Source organism: Vombatus ursinus, unplaced genomic scaffold (genome assembly GCF_900497805.2).
Source record: "Vombatus ursinus unplaced genomic scaffold, bare-nosed wombat genome assembly UNPS02014959.1, whole genome shotgun sequence".
Lineage (NCBI taxonomy): Eukaryota > Metazoa > Chordata > Mammalia > Diprotodontia > Vombatidae > Vombatus > Vombatus ursinus.
In genome coordinates this window covers 14777269-14802274 of record NW_020954737.1, presented here as the reverse complement: position 1 = coordinate 14802274, position 25006 = coordinate 14777269, and the positions used below count along the sequence as shown (strand labels likewise).

The 25006-nt window shown below is 37.6% G+C and overlaps 1 protein-coding gene across 4 annotated transcripts in view; it reads right to left on the bottom strand.

Annotated features, from left to right (window-relative positions):
* ARMC8 (armadillo repeat containing 8) overlaps positions 1–24544 on the bottom strand; it is a 129767-nt gene extending 105223 nt beyond the window's left edge. For 2 of the 4 annotated variants that reach the window (XM_027845264.1, XM_027845265.1), the window contains exons 1-2: positions 24401–24544; positions 3201–3277 (exon numbers count right to left, since the gene is read on the bottom strand). In XM_027845264.1, the coding sequence (XP_027701065.1) occupies positions 3201–3277; positions 24401–24445 (122 nt within the window). In that variant the 5' untranslated portion in view covers positions 24446–24544. The remainder of the gene's footprint in view (positions 1–3200; positions 3278–24400) is intronic. The other 2 variants (XM_027845262.1, XM_027845263.1) reach the window with 2 other exon arrangements.
* Positions 24545–25006: the final 462 nt, after the last annotated feature.

The window sequence follows — 25006 nt, the reverse complement described above, 5'->3', positions numbered from 1 at the left end:
CTCACAAACAACCCTGGAAGGTAGGTGTTATTATTATCCCCGCTTTGCAGATGAGGAAATTAAGACAAATAGAGGATAAGTGATTTGCACAGAGCCACACCACTAGGAACTGTCTGAAGCAGGAGTTCAATGAAGGTCTTCCTGACTCCAGGTCCAAGACTTTATCCACTATGACAACTAACTGCCACCTAGAATGTTTATTATCCAGGCTATCATATGCAGTTAAACTGACAATAGAAAAAACACTGCAAATGGACAATGAACTAGGCCTAGAACTGAACAGAAGGGAGAAAGTTAAATTTCCTTAATGAAACTGCACAATTCTTTTAATGCACCAATACTTTTCTCTGAAACAAAAGCCCATCTCTTTTTAACAATATTCTTCTTGTAAGGTTGTATGAATGCAAGTCATGGAACAGTATATGGCAATCTCTAAGGAATTAAAGTTGAAGGCCTTGCAAAGGGCAATAGTGAAGTTCACAGTGGATGACAATAGGCTGTAATACAATACAAATGAGAAATTACACAGTAGTAGTCATATTTAGTCTCTCATCAAAAAAATGCATGACTAGAAAAACGATGGATCAGTCATCTTGCAAAGGAGAACAATAACTAATGGTTAGTTTGCACACTCCATTAGTATCCACACAATGTCAAAGGACAAAAGGATGGCCCTCAACATGTGAGTGGAGCTCAAATGGCAAATATACCATTATTAACAATAACAATAGCTAGCATGTTCATAGGACACAGACAAGAGCAACACAAGATGGACAAGCAAGAATGAGCTGTACCCTGCAGCAGGTTGAAAGAGTAGTCTCATCAATGAGATCACTGAAGAGTTAAAATACAGGCATAAGCTCCAGTTGAACAAGCAAATATTTAAAATGTGTTTACTCTGTACAATACAGTTATTGGAGACACAAATATAAAAATGGCACAGTCCTGGCCCTCAAGGAGTTCATAGTCTACTAGGGAATACAAAATGTTCACAGATAAGCAAATACAGGAGAGAGACAAAATAAAAGCACAGTGACTTGGGTAGGGGCTGGGCAGCCACTAGCAACTGAGGAATCAGGAAAAGCATCAAAGATAGCACTTGAACTGAGCCTTGAAGGGAACTATTGGTCCACAGAAGTGAAGAGGGACAACATTTCATACTGAGAGAGAACCTGTGCAATGGCACAAGAGGCAGGAGAGGAAATGTTTGCAAAACAAGATGTCAGTTTTCTGGGCTATGGAGCGCAAGAAAGGAAGTTATGTATAATCACAAGCCAAAAAACTAAGGCTGGAACCAGACTGTAAAGTCTTAAAGGCAAAAGAGAGCCCCTAAAGTTTCAAGACAAAGAGGTAGTCAGACCTGGGTTTTAGAAATATTGATTGAACTATTGTGCTATAAGAAATGATGAACAGGATGACTTCAGAAAAACCTGAAAAGACCTGTATGGTCTGATACTAAGTGAAGTGAACAGAACCAGGAGAACACTGTACACAGTAACAGCCACGTTGTGCGATGACTAATATTGATAGACTTAGCCCTTCTCCAGCAATATGAGGATCTAAGACATCTTCAAAGGCCTCATGATGGAAAATGCTATCCACATCCAAAGAGAGAACTATGGAGTTAGAATGCAGCTCAAAGCACAGTATTCGCTATTTTTTTTTCTTCTGCTGTGTTTTGTTTCCTCTTTCTGGTGGTTCCTCCTATTGGTTCTAATTCTTCCTTACAACATCACTAATGTGAAAATACATTTAATAGGAATGTATATGGATAGCCTATATCAGATTTCTCACCGTCTTGGGGAGGTAGGTGAGGAGGGAAGGGAAGAAAAATTTAAAACTCAAAAGCTTATGGAAGTGATTGTTGATAATTCAAAAAAAGATTAATTAAAAAAAAAGAAATATTGATTTAACAGCCATGTGGATAGATGGATAGGAGAGAGGAAAGACTGGTTTCCAGGTGACCAGTTAGGAGGCTATGACAATAGCCCAAGCAAGAAGCCATGAGGCCAGAGCCACATCTGACTACTTACTCCCTTCTCTGAAAACATCTTTCTTGTTTGCCTCCATGCAATAGCTTTATCTTATTGCCTATGTCAACTTAATACCTATCCCTTAAAGCCTAATTCAAATACAACTTCTTTCATAAAACCTTCCTCTTCCTCTCCAGTTAGAAACAACTTTTTCTCCATGTGACTTAACAAAGCACTTTGTTTTGTGTTTCTCTAACATAGTTATCAAGCATTTTATATCAGTTATTTGTGTAAGGTGTTAAGTTTTAGGAAGGCAGAAACTGTCTTTTCTAAACCACTGCTACTCCCTAATGTCTACCTGGGCGCTCTGTATTTGCTGAATTGAATTGAAACTGTCCTTTCCAAGGCAAGTAAAAGGTTAAATTAAAAGGAGCTATTGACTTAAAAATGAAAAATTCACTATGGAAGTGGAAAAAGAAAACTAGTCAGTCCATATGCTGCTATACACCTAACCAAATACTTCTCAACTTATGTCATTCTTTAACCATTCTTAAGCAGGAAGTACAGGATTGTGGGTCCATGATGTACCAAAACCCAGTGAGAAGCTTCAAACAATAAACTAGAACTGAAATAAATGATAGTGTCCCCTAGACCCATAATTCTTAAGCCTCAAATCAAAAATTTGAAAGGAAAAGGAATTACATTATTTTCTTTCTCTGTATCACTTACACAAACACAACTATATTCTTTCAAAACTGTCTTCTTAAAACATCAAGTAATTGCTGAAAAAAACATTTTTTAAAATCCAATTAACCTTGCTACCAATAGCTATGTAAACAGCTGGTCTTTTGTAAATAAAAGTGCAAAAGATAGGGACCCATCCATATAAAACTCAAGAGTAAAATATCGGGGGGCAGGGAGGGAATATAAGGTGAGAGTCTTTTGTAATTTGATCAAAAGAACACCAATTTCATTCTAGAATACCAACCAATTCTCTATTATAATAGCAAAAATATTTTCACACAGGAAATATTTGTAACTATGAGTAGCACTACCCTTCCTCTTCAGTTGCTAAAAAATCAATTCCTTAAATTGTAAAACCAAAATTAGCAGAATCACTAAGTGACATGTACTGCTTTCCAAAGATAATCCAAGTATAAAAACATGAGATTCAAATTCTGAAAACAAACAAAACTTAAAATAAGCTCTTAAATAAATACTACTTACATAACACCTTGTAGAACTTTCTGGGGATCAGGGTCAAATAGCCTGTCAACATAGTGGCGACTGCTAGCTGTCACTTCCTAGAAAGTAGAGGAAAAAATGATAGCTGAAGCCATGCAAATGACAAGTTCACAAAATTATCCACAACACTAAATAACTGACAAGATAGTGGCGTTAATATTTCAAAAATACTGTTGCTACTACCTACCAAATAAGTATGCTCCAACTAACATCCAATTCCAATGTATCTTCTTGATGTTAAGTGACCCCAAATTTTTAAAGGCTAGATAATAATCAAAGCACAAGCTCTAATAGGCCCTACACCAAATGAGAAAAGCTTTAATTATTTTGAGAGGTTCGAGACCAGATTGTTGGTCACTGACAGTTTTAGGAGGTTCCAGCACTTCATCTTCCTGTTCAGGGTGTTCAGGGTATGTATCTCACATCAGTAGAGAGTATACTTATGATTAAATGAGGACTCATTTGAAGACTTTAAGTATATAATACTTAACTGATGATCTTCTCTCAAGTACATCAAAACAATGAAGCAGAAAATAATTTAGATGATGCTGACTAAAAGAACAATATTTTCTAAAAAAAAACCTATTTTATTATTTCTATTATAATTAATATAATTTTACTATAAACTTATTTTATCATTTTCTAAAAAAACTTTTTTTATTATTTCAAAAATAAGATAGCTCAGATATTGGTAGGATATCATTGATAGCTCAGATCTGGTAGGATATTTGGGGAAATCAAAATTCCAAATTAAGAATTAAATGATAAAATATAAAATGAGAAGTCCTAATTATAGAGAGAAGGAAATTCTGCAAATACTTTACTTGCCTCAAGTAGGATAATCAGCCAATATTTGTGTAAACAAACTACTTTCTCACTAATCACAGAAAGTGGGAATAGACTTAATAGTAAACTCTGCTGCCTTTAACCTGTTTAAAATAGATTACCTGTTACAGTATTTCATTTAAGTATGTGTGAATTCCTAGATGACCATGGAAAAGTCACAGCATCTCTGAGTCAGTTTCTTCTTCTGTAAAACTGGGGATAATAATACATGTAACCTATATCCAGAGGGTTGTTGTGAGACTCAAATGTGACCTCCACATAAAGTGCATTTTGACCTCTACAGTACTGCATAAGCATCAAGTGTTTTTTTTTTAATTATTACTATAGTTACAAGATATATTATAAGTTAAAGTGAAGAATAAGAAAAATTAAATGTTTGGGTATTAGTGTAACATTGGACACATGAGACTTAAATAAAGAAGAGAACCATATAACTTTAATGGCAGAATCAACTGAAATCAACCTTGCTCTTTGCTAGGAAGAGTAAATTGCATAAGAATGACATTATTCTAGAAGTTTACAGACTTAAAACACTAGCAGTTAAAATTCCAGTAGAACATTTTATGTAAACAAAATGACAGCAAAATGTTTATGGAAAAACTAGTGAGCAAAAATGCCAGAGTATTTTAGGAAATAGGTTTGTTTGCTTTTTCAAAAAAAGAGCAAATTGGTAGGGAAGAAACTTCCATACTCTGAAATATTTTACTATTATTTTATATGTTAAACAAATAATAATTAAAATTAAAATTTAAATTTAGACAATTAAATAATTATTTAATTTTTAAAAGAACAGAAAGAGACCACTGAAACATATTAGAGATTTTAGAAATTTCTTAATCTTTTTTATGTTTTTGGATCTATGCTATAAACCTGATAAAAACGCATAGGAGGGAAAGGAATTTCAATAAATGCTACTGGGCAAATCAGATAACAATAGGAAGAAAAATAAACTTAGATCCATACCCCACACAAAAACCTCAATGGATAAACAGATGAATTAAGTAGTTTTATTTTTTTTGCACTTATAAAACCAGAAGAAAACAGGTCAATATACTTGGCCTAAATTTTGAGCAGGAAAATATTATGCTAGACTACATTTGGTAAATTACACAGTGCTTTCAATGATCCCATACTTGCATATAGGGTTTCTTCCCTGTCACAAAAGCCCATTTTGTTAATACCGTTATTCTGATGCTACAAGTGATGGCACTAAAATTACAAATGACTCAAAGGACAAAGCAAAGATTTTTGTTTCCAATAATCATTAGGATTTCAAGTGGTTAGAGACAGCCCAGCTCTGCCACTTACTATCTACATGAATTTGAGTAATTCACTTCACCTCTCCTTCAGTTTCCTCATTTCAAACATATCCAAAAAAGAACTCATTATCTTTCCCCAAACCCACTCCCTTCCTAATTTCCCTATTCTTGTCCCTAACAACATCCTTCCCATTGCTTTGCTTGGCAAATTTGGTGTTCTCCTAGATTCCTCCCTCTCTCCCCATATCCAGTTTTCAAATCTTGTCCTTTCTATCTCTACAACATTTCTCAACACGTCCCCTTCTTTCCACTCAGAGCCACTTCTTGCCTGGATTATGCAATAGTATTTTAATTTATATCCCTAACTCAAGTCTCATTCCTCTCTAATCAATCTTCCATACATCTGCCAGAGTGATTTTTAGTCTGACCATGTCACAACTCTGGATAGTTAAGTGGCACAAAGGATAGAGCTCAAGGCTTGAAGTTAGAAAGACTCATCTTCCTGAGTTCAAATCCAGCCTTGGACACTTAAGTAGCTTTGTGACCCAAGGCAAATCACTTAACCCTATTTGCCTCAGTTTCTTCATCTGTAAAATGAGCTGAAAAAGGAAATGACAAACTACTCCAGTATCTTTGCCAAGAAAACCCCAAAAGGGGTCATGAAGACTCCGACAAGACTGAACAACAGCAAAATATCACAACCCTACTAAAAAACTCAAATGCTACAGTAGGGTCAAATACAATTTCCTCAGTCATTTGAGGCCTTTCATAATCTGGATCCAACTTATAGTCTTATTATACACTATTTACTTTCACACACTCTAAATAGCCAAATTGGCCTTCTTGGCCCTCTTCACATGCAACATACCATCTCCTATCTCCTCACCTTGGCATTAGTTGCTGCTCCCCCTTCCCCATGTACAAAATTCAATCCCTACTTACTTATGCCTCTTAGCACCCATGGTTTCTTTTGAGAGACAGCTTAAATAAGTGAAACCTTTACTGAATATCACAATTGCTAGTGCCACGCCTCAAAAAATAACTTCCATTTATTTGTTCACACTGACACAGGATTCAAACAAGTGGAAATGAAAAGGGAGAGCATTTTGGGCTGGGGGGATAGCCAGTGCAAAGGCACAGACACAGGAGACAGTGTGACAGAGTATGGGGGAAAGTATAGCCCAATCCTAGCGTGTGTATATAGGTAAGTAAAGTATAGGAAGACTGGAAAGGTTGGAAGGGCTTAAGTTGTAAATGTATATGTCATCTCCTCTGAGAGATCGTAAGTTCTCTGAAGGCAAGGATTGTTTCAACTTTTTGTCTTTGTATTTCCAACCACAGCGCCAGGAAAAGAGTGCTTAGTAAATGCTTGATGATTGATTTAACATATGCGAACTTTATCTTTTTCACCTCCTTGGGGTATATGCCCAGTAGTGGTAATGTTGGATCAGCATACATACAGTTAATTGACTTTTTAGTATAATGTTTTTCAAAATGGTTGGACCAATTTATAGTTCCACCAACACCTCATTAATGTGCCTATCATTGGAAAAAGCTTTGGAGGTCATCTAGTCCAACTTCCCATCCAACTCAGAAATCTCTCCTATCCCGGATACACAGCCACATAGCAATCATAAAAATAAGGGAAGAGCCCTGTACGATAACTATAGATTTGTTTTTGCCCCAATAGGCAGAAGCTCTGTCATAAAGGTTTCTCACTGTGATTAAAATAACCCACATAATGTTGCAATCAAGCATGTATTGTATCCTAAATGCAAATTCTCTAGAATCCTTAGATTAAGGATTTTTCACTGTCACTTTGACACTTCTCTAAGATAATAATTAACCGCATTATCAGCATGCAACTCTCACTCCTTAAATTCCAATGTATGTCCTGATTGTCTCATATTTGTTCTTAGTAACATTAGGGCTGTCTTGATCCATAATACCAGGAAGTTATACTCTGAAATCAACATTTAGTTCTGGTTTTTTACTTTAAAAGAAAAAAATTAGGGGGTGAGAAGAGGGTCTAATTAGTTTCTAATGTGGATGAAAGATAACAACAATCAAGAGCTTTGACACTATAATCAAGAAGACACCTCAAAAGTCATGAAGTACAACCTCTCACTCCAAACAGAAATCCTCTAGAACAGAGGTCTCAAAACTTACTTATTAATTATATACATATACTACTGTACTAAAATATAAACCGTACACAAAAATATAAAATTTAAGAGGAAAAGATAAAGATAAAATAACATTTAATCCTATAGTCAAGAGGGAACTCTGGGAGTTTACATAGTAAGAGAGTAACATGATCAGACCTACACCTTAGGAAGATCACTGGCAGCTATAGGGGAGATGAATTGGAGAGAGGAGTTAACTTAGGCAGAGAAACCATTAGGAAGCCCTGTCCAGTCATCTTGTGATAAGGGCCTGAACTAGGGTGGTGGCTCTGAGTAGAGAGATAAAGACCAAAATGAGCAATGTAGTTGTAAAACCAACAACCCTGGCAACTGATAGATATGTGGGATGGGAGGAGAGAAACTGAAGTTGACAATGAGGCTTTGCAAACCTAGATTACTGGAAGGATGGTGGTGACTTCAAGAATAATATGTTACTTTGGAAGATGGATGGATTGTGTGTGGGGAGAAGAGAGGGGAAGATAATGCAAAGACAGCTCTGATCTAGATCATAATCCATCCATTCCTGCTCATGCTGTCTGATTCACTGTTCCACAGAGGTAGCCTTCCAAGAGGTTCCTGCCATTGTCCCTAGGTGATGTAGGTGAAGAGAATGGAAGAGTGGTAGAATTTGCGCAATGGCACCTTTAGTAGTTAGTTTAGATTATAACTTCCCTAAGGATCTGACACCTGATTCAGAAAGGCGAAGGTTGAAAGGTTGTTCAGTAGAGGGAAGGAATCAAATGGTGAGGTGTTGGGGAATAAGGGTAGGGTTATGTTGGAGACAAGCCCTATGACTGACTATAAAGTGGGTGTGATCTGTCTTCTCTTGAATTGATAGTGATCAACCCTTGGAATCAGGTCACAGGCCCACAGGAATAACTCCATGATCCACTGCAATGGAACACTCCTGTCAAGATCTTCTTTCAGTGACCAGGAAGAACTCAGTATTTGCTTAGCAACCCATTTCACTTTTCAGTACCTCTGACAGTTGGGAAAGTTTTCCATATTTAGAGGCACTTAGGTGGCACAGGGGATAGAGTGTTGAGCTTGGAGTCAGAAAGATTTGAATTCAAATCCAGCCTCAGACACTTTTAGTTGTGTGACCCTGCCCATTTAGCCTCTGTCTGCCTCAGTTTCCTCAACTGTAAAATGGAGATAGTAACAGCACCTACCTCACAGGATTGTTCTGAGGATCAAATGACATAATTTCAAAGCACTTAGCACAGTGCATGACATGTAGTAGGCACTATATAAATGCTTATTCTTGCCCCCTCTCCCTCAAATTATAAAGCCAAAATTTCCACTCACTGATCTTATTTCTGCATTGTAGAGAAACAAAGAATAAATACATCTTCCAGTTATGTACTTATAACATTTGAAGATAGCCAAAGGGTCATCCTGTTACTCCTAGATTTCCTCTTTCTCCCCTACCAGAAAATAACAGATTTAAGCTTTTTGCCTTCCCTTTCCCCCACCAAGTATACTTTTAGCACTGCTAGTTAATATTCATTAAACTCATTATTCATTAAAACTCAAGTTGATTTATTACATTACACTACAAAACTTTTTCAGGGAATGTGACAACTCCCATTGGGTGCCACTTTGTGTGTGTATGAAATATACACAGTCAAGTAAAATAAATCCACACACTAGTCATATCTGAAAACATCATTCCGCACCCAGAATTCACCTCTCTCTGTTAATGTTTCATTAATAATACTCAAGAATCATGGGTGGTCATTGCAATGATCAGAGTGATTAAGGCTCCTAGTTGTTTTTCTGTACAGTGTTGCTGTTATTTTATAAACTGTCCTCGTAATTCTACTCTTGTCAATCTGCACCAGTTCATAAAAGTCTTCCCAGATTTGTCTGAAACCATCCTTTTGTCATTTCTTATAATATTCCATTACTTTCACATACCATCACTTGTTCAGTAATTCTCCAATTGATTGGACACCTCCTTAGTTTCCAGTTCTTTGCCATAAAAAAAGGGCAGCCATAATCTTTCAAAGAACAAATTTAAGAACCAAGCTGTAGACATCTCATCAGCTTTTCAAGCACCAATAATAACTTTCTGATCCCAAAGCTTAAGTAAGAATAAAGAGTAATTTAAGCACACTCAGGCATAGAAACCTTTTGACCTGCTTCATTTCCTCACTGGCCCAGTTTGCTTCTCCTTAAGCGACAGGTGTTCTCTCCCCACTCCCCCACCCTCCCCACTGACTCACTCTCCCCACTCCCCCTTCCACCCTCCCTACTCCCCCACCCCAATTTGAACACCTGACTGGCATAACCAGTTGCAACTCAGAACTTCTGAGGTGAAGAGATCCACTAGCCTTAAAGGCCTCTCCAGTAGTGGGGATTACAAGCACTGTGTGTCAACATGCCAGAAACAGGGGTTGTGCGTTATCTAAATTTTGTATTTTCCCTAGCTCCTAAACACAGTACTCTACAATTAAATTCAATGAGCATTTCTAAGTACCTACTAGATGTAAGCATTGCTTAATGTTTGATAAATAAATTTATGCACTTGAAGAAGGAGGAAGACCCACAATAAAGTCTATAGGAATAATGGTTCATGGCTGAGTTAACTGGTTGGTAATCCCTAGCGTCTGCTGGTATGGACACAAATATCACATGAGCTATGAATAATCAGGTCTTTCCACACCTGGGGCCACCTCAAGTCATCAACTCAGATGATAGGTTTTTAATTTATTTCATTTTCATTTATTTTTAATAGCTCAGTTGCATTTCAATTGATTTTCAAAATAACCCCACGAAGTAGAGAACATTATTATCCCCATTTTACAAATAAACTGAGGTTTCATTGTGAAGTGATTTTCTTATAATTATAATCTGACAGATCTTAACCAAAAAACTACATCTTTCTGACCCTCCAAGTCCAGTGCTTTCTCTACTACAAGATGCTACATCTCTTGTAAATAGTCCCAAATTTCTGGAGGGCAAAGTACCACGACACAAGCATAGGATGTTAGCTCAGGTGCTTCTGGTTAGGATGAAAAGGTAAAAATGTGCAGGCATCCACCCAAGAGTGATCTGAAGTCAATGAAGTATTTGACAAAATTACTTTAACCATATCTTATTTAGCTTTGGATCTCTGTGTTTAGTATGGTATTCTGTACAGAGCAGATGCTTAATAAATGTTTGTTTAATTAAATTTATCTGATTGTGAATAAAAGGGTCTTCTAGATCACGGATAAAAATTCAAACTAGAGCTATATGGTGGTGAAAGTGTCCTACCTCTCTTCAATAAGGAATAGAGCACTACTATGCCTACTTATTAGTGTTGTGGTTTTACTCATCAGCAATGCCAGTCATTTGGAAGGACACTACTTGGCTTTTCTGAAACACATTCAGAGGGTGGGTTGCCACCTATGCTTTCTCATCTAGAGTGGACAGGAACTGGGCAAATCATTCTTACAGCTGTCAAGCTCTGGGGTAATAAGAAAGCCATGGCTATAGGTCAGAACCAGGTATGGTAAACCAAGGAAGCAGCATGCCCCAACAAATGGTTCTACTGGGAGCTGAGATGCCCCTTAATTTCCGACACTAGTTGACTAATCCAAGAAAGTTCTTTAGTATATCAACTTAGGCTAACTTGTCTTGAATGGGGTCTGGTATTGGGTAATGAGGCAATTGGTTAATTCCAGTTGAGGACTCAGTATTTAAGTTAGCATAGTACAGAGGTTCCCAAAGTGGGTGACACCACCTCCTGGAGGGCGCTGGAATGAGCCAAGGGGAAGGGTGGTAGTAGTAGCTTCAGGTACAATTGGGGGGCCACTAAATAAAAATAAGAAGGTGGTGAAAGAAGAGAAGAAAATTTTGAAAAACCATTCGCACATGTTTCATCTGTTGTGTAACAGAGTTAAAGTCATAGTGATTACATTATTTTCCAAACAAACACACAAAATGCAAGTTACAATTGATCAGTGGGTAAGTCCACTGACAGGTCTTAACAAGCAAGTGTTGGCAGGTGAACATGTAGCACATTGTGGGGAAGTCCAGCATGCATCAGCAGGATGTGTGTGTAATGAGTTGTTTATAACACAATACTATATGGTTACATGACACAATATTACATCATCAAAATTTCAATGCAAGAAAAAACCCACAAATTTACAATAAATTATTAAATTTAAGATGTGCCATTTTAAAAAATATATATTTTCTATTTTTTTGAAATGACTCAAATTTCAAAAAGACCATTAAAGGGTTAAAAAAGTACATTGGGGGAAGTACTGAGTAATTTTTTTTTTAAGGGGGCAGTAGACCAAATAAGTTTGGGAACCTTTAGTCTAAAATGAGACTTTACTGGGATCTGAGTTGACTGATGTTTATGGCAATGAGGTTCTTTTAATCATCCAATATCAAGGGTTGAGTTTAAATATACGGAACATTACCTTTGCTGATAACAACTGATATTTAAATAGTAATTTAAAGTTTACAAAGTGCTTTACATGCATTATTTCATTTGTTCGACATTCTGAGATCTTTCAAAGTTGTGAGGTAGAGACTCCAAGTATTATACAATCAATCAACAAGTATTCATTAAGAGCTTATTATGTGCTAGGCAGTGTTAAACACAAAGAATAAAAAAATCCCTACTTGGCATAGCTCACATTCTAATAAGAGAAACAACTACATATATTAAAAAAATACACAGCATAAATATCCAGTTAATAAATACAAATATATACAAAACAATTAAATACTTTGGGGAGGGGGGGAATAAGCATTTATTAAACACCTATTACGTGCCAGGTACTGTGCTAAGTGCTTTACAAATACTATTTCATTTCGGAGGACACTAGCCCATTACAGGCATGGGGGACATTCAGTGTAAAGGTGGGAGATAGGATATTATGTGTGAGGAACAGAGTAGAGGCAGACTGGCTGGATCAGGAGTACAGCCTGGGGAACAGAGGCAAGTCCAGTCCAATGAGGCTGAAAAGATTAGGGCTAGGTTCTATTTGGCTTTAAGGAAAAAAAAAAAGGAGCTTTTATAACCTAGAGGCAATCAGAAGCCACTGGATTTGGTTGAGTTGAGTAGTCACAAGATCAAATAAGTGCTTAAGGAAAATTACTCTGGCAGCAGTATGTAGGATAGAATGGGGAGGGGAAAGACAAAGCAAGGAGACCAATTCAGAGGCAGTTGCAGTAATTTAGATGAGAGGTGATGAGGGACTGAATTTAAGATGGTAGGTCTGCAATTAGAGAGGAGGGGTTGGTTGCAAGAAGTCTGTGTTAAAGTAGAAACAACAAGATTTGGTGACTGAACAACTGATATGAAGGAGAGTAAGGAATGCAAGGATAATGCCAAGGTTATAAACCTGGCATACTAGAAGAATGGGTGGTACTTTCAATAAAAACAGGGAAGTAAGGAAAAGGAGGGGAATTATGCAGAAAAATAATGAGTTGAATTTTAGACAAATTATGTTGAAGATATCTCTAGGACATTGGTTTGAAACATCCAATAGGCAAAATAGTTGGCAGTCAAAATCACAGGAGAAGATACCATGCACAAAAGTAAATACTAACTATATACAGTGACACTAAATAATTCAAGAGGTAAAGTGCTAATAAATCCCTCAATTTTTTAAAACTCCATGAGTTTCATTCTCAACTTTTAACATTCCCACCTTTCTCACTGATACTGAATCCCTATGCCTTCCCAACTGCCATCAATTCTCATGTTTTTTTCTTAACCTTCCAAGTCTTACAATGCATATTTGGAATTCATTTCCTAATTCCAATTTACTTCAGAACACTTTTCAATTTTGTTACTAGTGTTTTCCCTCAAGTGAGCTCAAGGTAGAAAAGCTACTTCCCCTGAGTAGCTCTAGAGAGGGAAAAAAAAAAAAGAGAGATGCTACATTTCTAATTTGATGAATCAAGGACAAATTTCTCAGCCTAGTATTTAAGTTCCTCCATGATCCAATTTCGCCTTACTTGTTAGTCTTATAACTTACACAGCATGACTTCTTCGCTCTAATCAGGCCACTTCTCTTACTATCTTCGAGTCATTTCACATTCACTTTTAATATTTTTTTTATTATGAACTTAAATATCAATAAGCATGAACATTTCAATGAACAAAGAACAGAAAAGAGGAATGTAAGAGACTGAATTATTCCAGTTTTTAAAAAACTGTATATTAAATTTAAAAGTATATTAACAAAACTGTTCAGCCTACGTCCTTTTCTAAACTTCTACTTTTATGTGTATTTCTTAATGTCCCATTGGCATTTTTTATTTTCTTCTTTTTTATTTTTTTTTTGCATCACTATCACTACCTACCAGTTCTCCTCCTTACAAAGCAGCCCTCCTATAACAAATATAGTCAAGGAAAATAAATTCACACATTGGCCTGGTCTGAAAATGTGCCTCATGTTGCACCTTTAGTTCATACTTTAGAGACACATAAAAGCAAAAATCAGTATATAACCAATTTAGTTATTTCTTTTTAAAGAGTTAAAACGTTAAACTCAAACCACTTTAAAATTAAGTAAAGAAATACAAAACTATTTTTAATTGCAATTCCACATTATGGTTAAAGGAACAGGAAAGAGACAGCTAGAAAGAAAAGGAAAACAGAAAGAAAAGAGAATGGAGAAGCAGAAAAGAAATAGATAGGAAAGAAAAAAATGGAAAGAGGGAACAGTATAACAGTGAGGGACAAAATGGTTTAAAACTAAAGCTGTTTTGAAAATAAGCCACCCTATCAAGAAAATCAGGGGAATTTTTTTTTTTTTTAAATAGGAAGGAAGAGGACCTCACAATAATCATCAAAACTATTTGGTGCTGGTTAAAAAATATTTAAGTTGATCAATGGAAGAGATTAGGTAGACAAAACCCAGATACAACTGAACACAGTAGCATAGTATTTGATGAACCTAAGGACTGGGGGATGGACTCATCATTCAACAAAACTGCAAAGCAATCTGACAGAAATTAGGTTTAGAGAAAGACCACTCATGCCACATACCACAATAACCTCCAAATAAATATTCTACATATAAAAGGTTGTATCAAACAAATTAGAGGAAAAAGGAAGGAGATAACTCTCTGCTATGGATAAGGGAGAAGTTCTTGACCCAACAAGAGGCAGAGATAATCACAGGAAGGAAAAAAAAAATGAACAATTCTGATTACATAAAATTGAAAAGCTTTTACAAAAATGAATGAATGAATGAGATTACAATTAAAAGAGAAATAATTAATTATGAATTTAAAATATTTACAGGAAATTTCTTTGATAAGAGTCAGCAATCCATGACATATAAGGAACTGATAAAATACTTAAGAGCAAAAGCCATTCTCCAATATGTAAATGATCAGATGAAATGAAGGCAGTTCTCAAAAAGAAAGGCATGCTATTAACAACCAAATGAAAAATGTTCCAAATCACTAATATGAAATCCAAGTTAAGTACCTTCAAGTTCAGCCTCACATCCATCATAATGGCAAAGATGAAAAAAGATGGAAAGTAACTACTGTTTGTTAGAGCTATATGGGAGGATAACCAACCATACTACTGCATTTTTGATGTGGATGTGAGTTGGTCCAAACATTCTGAAAAGTAATTTAAAACTACATCTAAAAAGTCATTCTTTGAATCTGCAAATACAACTCTGGTCACAGACCCCTAAAGAGATCAAAGGAAGAGGGAAAAGTAGTACTTTTTGTTGCAGCAGAGAATTGGAAACAGTTGATACATCAGCTGGAGAATGGCTGGATTATGGTATATGAATGTAATATGATATTCTTGTGCCATAAAAAATTATGAATATGATGGACTCAGAGAAATCTGGTAAGATTTGTATGAATTAATATGTAGTGAAGTAAGCAGAACCTGGGAAACATTTTATACAACACTGTAGAGGAAAACAGCTTCAAAAGACTTAAGGACTCTGATCAATGGAATGTCTACTCACAAGCCTAGAAGCCTAACAATGATAATAACTAACATTTACATCGTGCTTACTATGTGCCAGGCACTGTGCTAAACACTTTACAATTATTATCTTATTTGATCCTCACAAAACTCTGGGAAGGTAGATGCTATAATGATTCTTATTTTACAGATAAGGAAACTTAAGCAGAGGTTAAGTGACTTGCCCAGGGTCACACAGCCGCTAAATGTCTTAGGCCACATTTGAACTCAGGTCTTCCTGACTCCACAGGTCCAATGCTCTATTCACTTAACCATCTAGCTGAAGAATCATGTTTCCCACCTCTTGCTAAAGTGGTTATGGAATACAAGTACAGAAAGAGATGCCTTTTCAGACACAGTCAATGTGTAGGTAATTAAACTTGTTTTACTTAACTATGCTTACTACAAGAAGACTTTATTTTATTCACTGGGAAGAAAGTGTGGAAAGAAGTAGGTAGATAGTGATAGTGAAGTCAAAATCAATCAATAAGTATATATTAAGCACCTACCATATTGCCAGGCCCTGTGCTAGGTGCTGGGGATAAAAGTACAAAGAAGAAACAATGTTGACTTTCAATGACCTTATATTTCAATGGAGGAGAAAACAAATACAGATAAAAATATACATATGACATAAAATATAAAGCTAATAAGAAAGAAAAGAACATCCTGATTCAGGGGGCAATCTGTTGAAAGAAATGGGATGGAATGGGATGGTTTGGGCAAGCAGAATAGACTTGGTAAAGACTAAAGCTATTTTATCATATGAGCCAGGGGTGAAGGAAGAGAAAGTGGCAGAAGGCACTTGAGTGACAGAAGATGAGAAAAAGGGAAGAAGAGGGAGTTCACGACAAATAGCCTCAATTTTTTTCTGTAAAATATGAGGCAAGGATCTCCATTGAAAGGGTGGGAGGAGGGGGAGCCATGGAAGGTTTGGGATGGGATGAAAAAGGTTTGGAAGAGCTGCTATGAAGAGGGGATAGTGAATTAATAAGGGAGGTGTAGTAGAATTGCCTAGCAGTAGCGAGGGCCCAGTTGAGGTTGTATAACATAAATTTTTGGTATAGACAATCAGAATACTTGTATGATTTTCTCCACCTTCATTCAGCAGTTGATGCATAGAACTGTCCGAGAGAAGGCAGTACAGAATTAAATTGGCTCACCAACGGGTCAAGATGGGGAAAAGAGAGAGTAGCTAGTACAGGAGAGATGGCCAGGGAGAGAATTGAGGGGTCACGGATTTAGAGGTCATAGGGCATTCGAAGAGTACAGTTTTGCAAGGGAAGGCAGAGGGAAAGGTGAAAAGCTAATAGATTATTGTCAGACAAGGTGATTTCAGAATTCTTGAACATGAAGGTGGTACAAATTAGAAACATCAAAATTCTCAGAATCTCTACTCAGATCACTCCGAACACCAGGATTCCATGAAATTTGAAAGAGTCTTTGTTAGACCAAATGGCAAAGAATAAAAACCAAATTCCTTAATCTAGCATTCAAAGTCCTCTATACTATGGTTCTAAACTACCTTTCTACTCTATATTCTAAACTAGATTCGTCACTGTCCCCAAATAAATCCCTTACTTTCCTACTTCAGCACCTTTGTTCAAGCTATTCCAAATGCCTGAAAAGACTTCTTCTTAATCCCATTTCCGACACCCATTTTTTAAGGCACAAGTCAAATGCTATCTCTTTCATAAAATCTTCCCCAATTATCTCCCAACCTGAAAAAGATTTCTTCTTTTATATGATATCAAAGTATTACATACTCCTCCTATATACTTATATTTTAATTTGTATTATATTTATCTGTCTACATTTCTTCTCCACTTGACCTCTACCTGTATCGTAAGCTCCTTGAGAGCAGGGACCTAATTGATCTTAGCTACCCTAGCACCACACATGGGTAAATAAATCAATGTTTGTTGGATGGATGAACTAAGAATCCAATTCAAAATAAGTGTTCAATGACTAATGTGAAAATATGTTTAATAGGAATGTACATGTAGAACTTACATCAGAGTTCATGCCATCTTGGGGAGGGAGGCAGGAAAGGAGAGGGAGAAAATTAAAACTCAAAAGCTTTTGGAAGTGATTGTTGAAAACTAAAAATAAATTAATTAATTAAAAAAATAAGCGTTCAAACCTTTCTCCCCTCAGAATATCATATAAATGTTAGTATAAAGCTGCTGGATTGGCTGGTTTTGGTTAACTTTTTCTTGGCTATAAGGCAACATTCAATGGCAAATGGAGAATATAGCAGAATATAATTGCGGTATAAAAAGAAAAGGTATTAATTGGGGGGAGCACAGTGTAATGGAGAGGGTGCTAGACAGGAACACATGGATTCAAATACCACTTTAGAGCCTTACTAGCTATACGACTCTGAGCAAGTCACTTAACCTTTATAGGCCTCAGTTTCCTCATTCGTAAAATCAGAGGGTTGAACCTGATAACCTCTAAGGAGCTTTCTAGTTCTAAATCTATGATCCTATGAACTTTTTTAAAATTAGTGTTCATAGTTTATAAATTAATGGAAAGCTTATACTATATTGGTCCAAGTAGAGAACATTCCAACATATAAACCACATCTCTTATTTAAGATCTCTATGAATGTAAACAAATAGGCACACACTAAAATACACAAAGATACATACACACACAAAATCACTGTATTCAATATATCTATATAACATATGTACTGTGGGAAAAATGTTTTTTGCATTGCTTTCATTCAGGTAAAGATGTTCTGTTCATTTTTATCATCAGTTTCATTGTCTTTTTACTAAGAGTGTAATTATAGTCCCCCCTCACCCAACAAACCAGCCTCAGGGTAGAAGTAGAAATCTATATTTAGACCACTATAGTTTTTTCGCACTTAGAAGTCCTACTCCAATATAGATTCTATCTTCAATGCCTAATTGTGGATGTAATCTTGAATTTTTATAGACTATATAAGCAGAACACAAGTTCTGGCTGGTTTTATGAACCCTGTAGTCTTTCAGCATTAGCCACTAGACTGTACACCTGTTGCCATAACTATGTTATGAGAGGCTCAGCATCAGTTTGGCAACAGGGTGATGAATTGTCAGCCATAGCAATTCTCTAAGAAAATCTAAGTTGGAGAGTTGGAGGGAAAAGGAGTTGCCAATGGAAGAAATATCCATACTAATGAAATTATAGATACCTGAAATATTGATCCATGATATTTTTATAAATATGATAGGAACTAAATTCAATATCTATCAAATAGCAGATGCATGGAACTAAATTCAGTATCTATCAAATAGCAAAGGTATTTATATTTGACATCTCTGTATCATGTAGTAAATACTAAAAAAGTTATATATTAAGAGTAATTTATTGCTAAACATTCATTGATTTTTTCAGTGTTTAAAACCTGAAACACCACAGAGCTAAAAGAAAATTTGCATTACATTTTCATTTTCCAAATGAGAAAAACATGCTAATTATGCCTGTCTTATTAGCTCCTACATGCTTTTTGTTGAATCACAAATGGAATGTGGAGGGAGGTGAAGAGGAGTAGACCACTAACTGACATTACAACTAGAAAAACTTATATTCTGAATATGCCAGTAAGAATACACCAATTGGGGGCAGCTAGGTGGTGCAGTGGATAGAGTACCCGCCCTGGAGTCAGGAGGACCTGAGTTCAAATATTACCTCAGACACTTAATACTTAGCTGTGTGACCCTGGGCAAGTCACTTAACCCCACTGCCTAGCAAAAACAAAAAACAAAACAAAACAAAAAACAACAAAAAAAACCCACCACAAACCAAATAAATAAATAAGTCTTTTAAAAAAAATACACCAATTACAAGGGCCAATCTTTTTTTCAATAAATTTTCTGACTATACATGTGTACCTCTTATCTGAAATATATGTAATAAGTAGACGGACCATAGGAGCACAGTGAATAACCAACGTTCAATAAAGGCAAGTGTTCTACAGTTTCCAGAAGAAAAGGAACCATTTTAACAAATATCGTTATACCTTTAACTTGCAGTCATGGTGGCATCAGTGGACAACATTACAGAAGTTAGGGTAGATCATGTCTACTGGCAAATCAGAAGAAAGCTAGATTAAGTCCAGTATCACTGGAATCTCTTAGTATTATCATTAACTTGAGTCCTTCAAATTTTAATATGAGGGGCTTAGCCAGCAGGGTCTCCAGGTAAGTCAGGGAGACTCCCTAGTTCTTTCTCCCACACTTCAAGGCTGTCACTTAGTATTAACACATTGAATTCAGGTAGTGCTACAGGCCTAACAAAACAGACCATCTAAGAACAGACATTGCTACTGTACTTCCAACTCTCCTTGGACCAATAATAACAAGTCCAGTCATATTGATTTAGTTTGGCATAACCTTTGATATACTTTGGATAGTTGGTTCTTTATAGTAAGGTAATGCCAAACTATCTTAAATGTGTTCACTGAATCTTTATAACATGTCATCCATTGGTTTTACTACATTTAGCTATTAAGAAACAAGGATGACTAAGTTTTTATGTTCATATAAAAAGTTCTAAGTGTCAAGTTACAACCCACATCAGTTAAATGTAAAGCTGAAGCCAAATAGGATGACAAAATGCCTAGCATTAATAACAGCAGAAAGACCAGAATTTGAGAGTACCTAGAAAGTTCATACCGCATCCATTAACATGATTTTTTTTTTATCCATGAGGCAAAGAAAGATAGGGTGGAAATGTTTATTTTAAAGTAAAATTATTATTTTTTTGCATCAATTGACACACTTGATCCTGTTAGGTGAAAGTATTCAAAATTACACAGAAAGCATATCCTCATCCTTTTAAAAAAAAAAAAACAGGCACTGGGAGGAGAAAAAAGGAAATAGTTGTCATGCCATCTAGAAAAAAAACCACAAAACAAAACTAGATAGTAAGAATTTGTCAGTATGGTTCCAACACTGCCTAGGGAAAAGAAAAGTATTCTAAGTCAAAAGAAAAGTTTATTCCATAGTTAAACAGATTAGTTCATGAATACACTGTTCAACCTATCAGTACTGTACTAGATACCAAGTAGGAAAAAGATAGAATCTCTCCCTTAACAGAATTTATAATTAAGGTGAGAAGACAAGATATGTATCCATAAAACAACAAATAGCAAGGCAACAAATGATTGTAAAATTAATGAGTTATATAAGAAACGTTATCTAAGTTCAATATGCAAGAACACTGAAGAACAGTTAGGTTAGGAAAGACTTCACAGAGAAGGCAGGAATTAAGATCAATCTTGAGAGATAAACTGGGTTTGTACAAGTAGAGAAAAAGAGATAGGGCAGTATCTCTTTAATTAAAAAAGAGAAGGGGTATTCTGTGTGAGCAAAAACATGAAGGTAAGAAATTGCAACAGAAGCTCAGGAAATAGAATAAACCAGTTTAGTTGAAGCATAGTTTCTCTCTATGAACAGCAGAGGCTAGATTCTGAAACATCTTGACCATCAGATCATAGAACTAAAAATGAAAGGGTTCACACAGGTCATCTAGTTCAAGGTCCTCATTTTAATGATGAATATACTGAGGCACAGAGAATTAAGTTATTTGCCTAAGGCCAAGTAGAAAAGTTGCAGAGTTAGGATTTGAATTCAGGTCCCATGTTTCCAGGTTCAGTGCTCTTTCCACTGGATCACAGAGCAAGGCCACCAACATATGTTTTTGAGTAGAGGAGTGATATGATCAAAGCTGTTTGGGAATAAAATTAATTTGGAGTGACAGGAGAATCAAAAGAGCAGAGAGGTAATGGCATCAGTTAGGAGGTTATTAGTATTATTCTTCTAAGTGGGAAGTAATAAATGCTGTACTAGGTCATAGGCCAGGAATAATAGCAACTTACATCTATATGAGAGGCATTAGTGGTATAGTGGATAAAGCAGGCCTTGAAACAGGAAGACTGGGTTCAAGTCCTGTGTCTACAGCTACTAGCTATGTAACCCCAAGAAAGTCATGCAAACTTTTGGTACTTTTAGACAATTCTCTAAGACTCTAAGTTGCAGAGAAGGTGCTGACCTACCTTTGGGATAAAAATGTAAAGAATGAAGCAATCACTGCTTTCAAGGCATTTACATTCGAACACAATTTCATTTCCTATATAAATAAAATCACAGGTCCAGTTCCTATCTTTAAATTTATACAGTACTTTGTAGATATGTTTAATTTGAGGCTATGGCAGAACTCCCAAGTACATGTGTCCAGCAAGAAGACGCGTATGTGAGACCGAAGCTCAGGATAATCCTCAGGTGCTAGGGACAGAGAATTGTCATCTGTAGAAGAAGTGATAATTAAAGCCAGTGGAACAGATAAATTCTCTGAAAGAGAAAGTATAGGGGAATCTTTAGGTTGAATGAAATATTTAACTTCTTTTAGCTAGGTGAAATAATGGATAGAACACCAAGCTTGGAGTAAGAATAAAGTTGGAATGTGACCTTAGACATTTACTAGTGTGACCCTGAGCAAGTCATTTAACCTGTTTGGCTCAGTGTCCACATCTCTAAAATGGAGATAACAATAGCATCTCACAGTATTGTTGGGAAGATCAAATCATACAATACTTCTGAAGCATTTTGCAAAGCCTAAGGCACTAAATAAATCCTAGCTAGGCTGATCATGATCATGATAATTTAACTCTCATTAATAGAATCCTGAGTTTTAGGATTGGAAAGAGCCTCAAAGTTTATCTAATCAAATCTCCTCATTTTTCAGATAAGGAAACTGAAGCCCAGAGAGTTAGTTAACTTGTCCAAAATCAAACAGCCAGCAAGTAGCAGAGCCAGGACTTTTACTCCAAATTCAACTTTCTCTCTGATGCAATGCTTGTCAATCTACCTTCTGATCACCAATTTGGTTTCCCAGCTACCTCAATACTAGAAAAGAGGTCACCAGAAGAGTGTACATGAAACTTTCAGTCACTTAAAAGAATGTATCAGCAAATTTAATAAACTGGTATTCTGGATCAAATCATCCCTCTGTTTGGACAGTATAAGCAAGTTATCTCAGATACCAATCAACTCTGGGTGAGATAAAGTTCTGGACCTACAGAACTGTGAAACCATATCTCAAATTGTGGCAACCCCAACCAACACACTGCACTTCACGAGATAAGAGCTAAACATTCAGTTTGCCCTATTCAACAATAATTATCACAACATGAATTAGGAGGCAGCCCCTGAAGACTGAAGAAGGTGGCTTCAGGACAAAATTTAAAAAATTACTTTTCACCGCAGGTAAATACTTGAAATTTAGAGAGATGGATGGTTGATAGCACTAAAAAAGTTTATTTAAAAGTTAGAAATGTTCATAGTACCCTAATGGACCATAAACTGCACTGGGATAGAGGCCATGCCAAAACCAGACTCTATAATTCCCTAACCTCTAGCACAGTGCCATGCTTACAGTAGTTGCTTAATAAATATTTATTGAACTGCTGAATCTTTAAGCATGTGGTTGTTAAAAGAAAACTACCATTATACTCCAAAAACTACTCTTTGGTGTCACTGTCAGAGATAGAACAATGGCCTAGTCTGATTATGGTGAGAACACACGTTCTTAGACCTTTGTATTGAGTTTGATAAATAAGACACACTGAAGTACATAAAATTTATTAAGATTGACTTAGGACAGTATCATGGACTTAGGACAGTATCATGGACAGTTCTGGGTAAACTTTTATTTAAAACTGTAATATTTGTATTGTTAATGTACTATGCTATATTTAGAGTAGATAAAAAAAAAAGGTCCTATTTCTCTAGTCCTGAGGTGTTCTCCCAAAATACGGTGTATGCTGAAGGAAAGGGATGTAATTAACTTAAAACCACAGTCAGAGTAATCTGCTCAGGTAGAATCTCAAAACCCAAAAGAAAAGCATTGGAATAAAGAAATGGAAGGGTCTTTGGGGTCCAAAAAAAAGTTATCTGCTCCAACTCCCCACCCCAAGTAGAAATCCCCTCTAAAAAACACTTCTCACAGTTAAGCGGCCATCCAGTGTCTGCCTGAACATTTCCAGCTACCTTAATAAGCTCGCTGCTTCTCCAGTCCTCTATCTAACTACTTTTGGACAGCTCCAATTGTAAGGGCTGTAAAATTTCCACCATTGGTCCTAGTTCCGACCTCTCTCCAGCAAAACCGATTGGCATCCTCCCCCTTTTAAGTGACAGCCCTCCAAGCGCTGGAGGGCCAAACTTACAGGGGTGCCCTTTCCCCACGCTCGTGAACGTCTGGTCACCCTCTTTTTACTCTTTTAACTCCTTCCAAGGAGTTGATCTGTCGTTACCCGCCACTAAGCCCAGACAGAAACCCCGGGCGGCTCAAGCCGGAGCAATGACCCCATGGACAGCTCCAGATGAAGGAGGTCAGACCACACACACTTTTACGGGACTTGCAGCATGAGGACCCCCCCTTTCACCCCAACCTCAGCAGCAAGAGACTCCACACGTGCCCCGCACCCAGGCTTGGCCCCCTTCAAAGTCGAGGGGTCCCCGGCCCGGAGCCCCGAGCCCGGCAGGCTGCCCTAGCTCCGCTCCTCCTTTCCAGCCTCCCCGGAGCTCCGCGGGGAGCCGGGGGGAGGGGGCTGCCCCACGCTCCCGGCGGGGAGAAGAGCCACCAGTCCCGGCCGCGGCCAGGTCCGGGACGGACAGATCCCCAAGGCAGCCCGGGACAGGTGGCGCCGGGGGTTCCGGGGCCCCGTAGAGCCGCGCCGCCAGAGGCTCAGCTCCGACTCCCAATCCCCGGAGCGAGCGCTCCCCAGACACCTCCCCAGAGCCCGGCCGGCTGAGGAGGGAGGGCGGCCCCCCGGGGGACCCAACGGGAAGCACGGGAGTCATTGGAGAACGCGGCCGCGCGCGGGAGGCAGCGGAGCGGCCCCCCCTCCACCCCCACCCTGGGCGGCCGCCGCGGGTCACTCACCGAAAGGACGCTCATGCGGATTGGGGTCTCCAGCAGACACGCCATCTTGATCCTCCCCACCGGGTTGGGGTTAAGGCCAGGGATGGCGTCGGCACTTTCGACGGCGGCCTCCCTCCGCCTCTACCAATACCTGTCACTAGTGGAGAGGCTGGCGAGGGAGAGGTGCACACCGCTACAGGCGCGGCCGTGGCTCCGGGAAGGAGCCTTGATAAAGAAAAGAAAAAGAAAGGGGAGCCTTCTAACGAATCGGCTTATGGGAAACAGACATTAATCTTAGTTGGGGGGGATTGAGACGGAGGGAAGGGGCGGTGTTCAGAAGTTGGCGCATGCGCGCAGGGGGGATTACCCTCGTGTAAGCCCTCCGCCTGGGCGGGGCAAGGTCTTTGCACGCGGAGTGAGGGCCCTCTAGAGGATGAGAATTAATGGAGTGTTTTTCATGTTCTTTTAAGAGAAAACTTTTCTTCTGTTTGGACCTGTCAGGAACCTCGTGCAACCCCTTCGTTGTACAAATGACGACATCGAGATTCACAGATATTGGGACTTGTTCAACGTCACACAGATAGTAAAATAAAATAGGGATCCCAGCATAGGTTCTTTGAAGCGCCC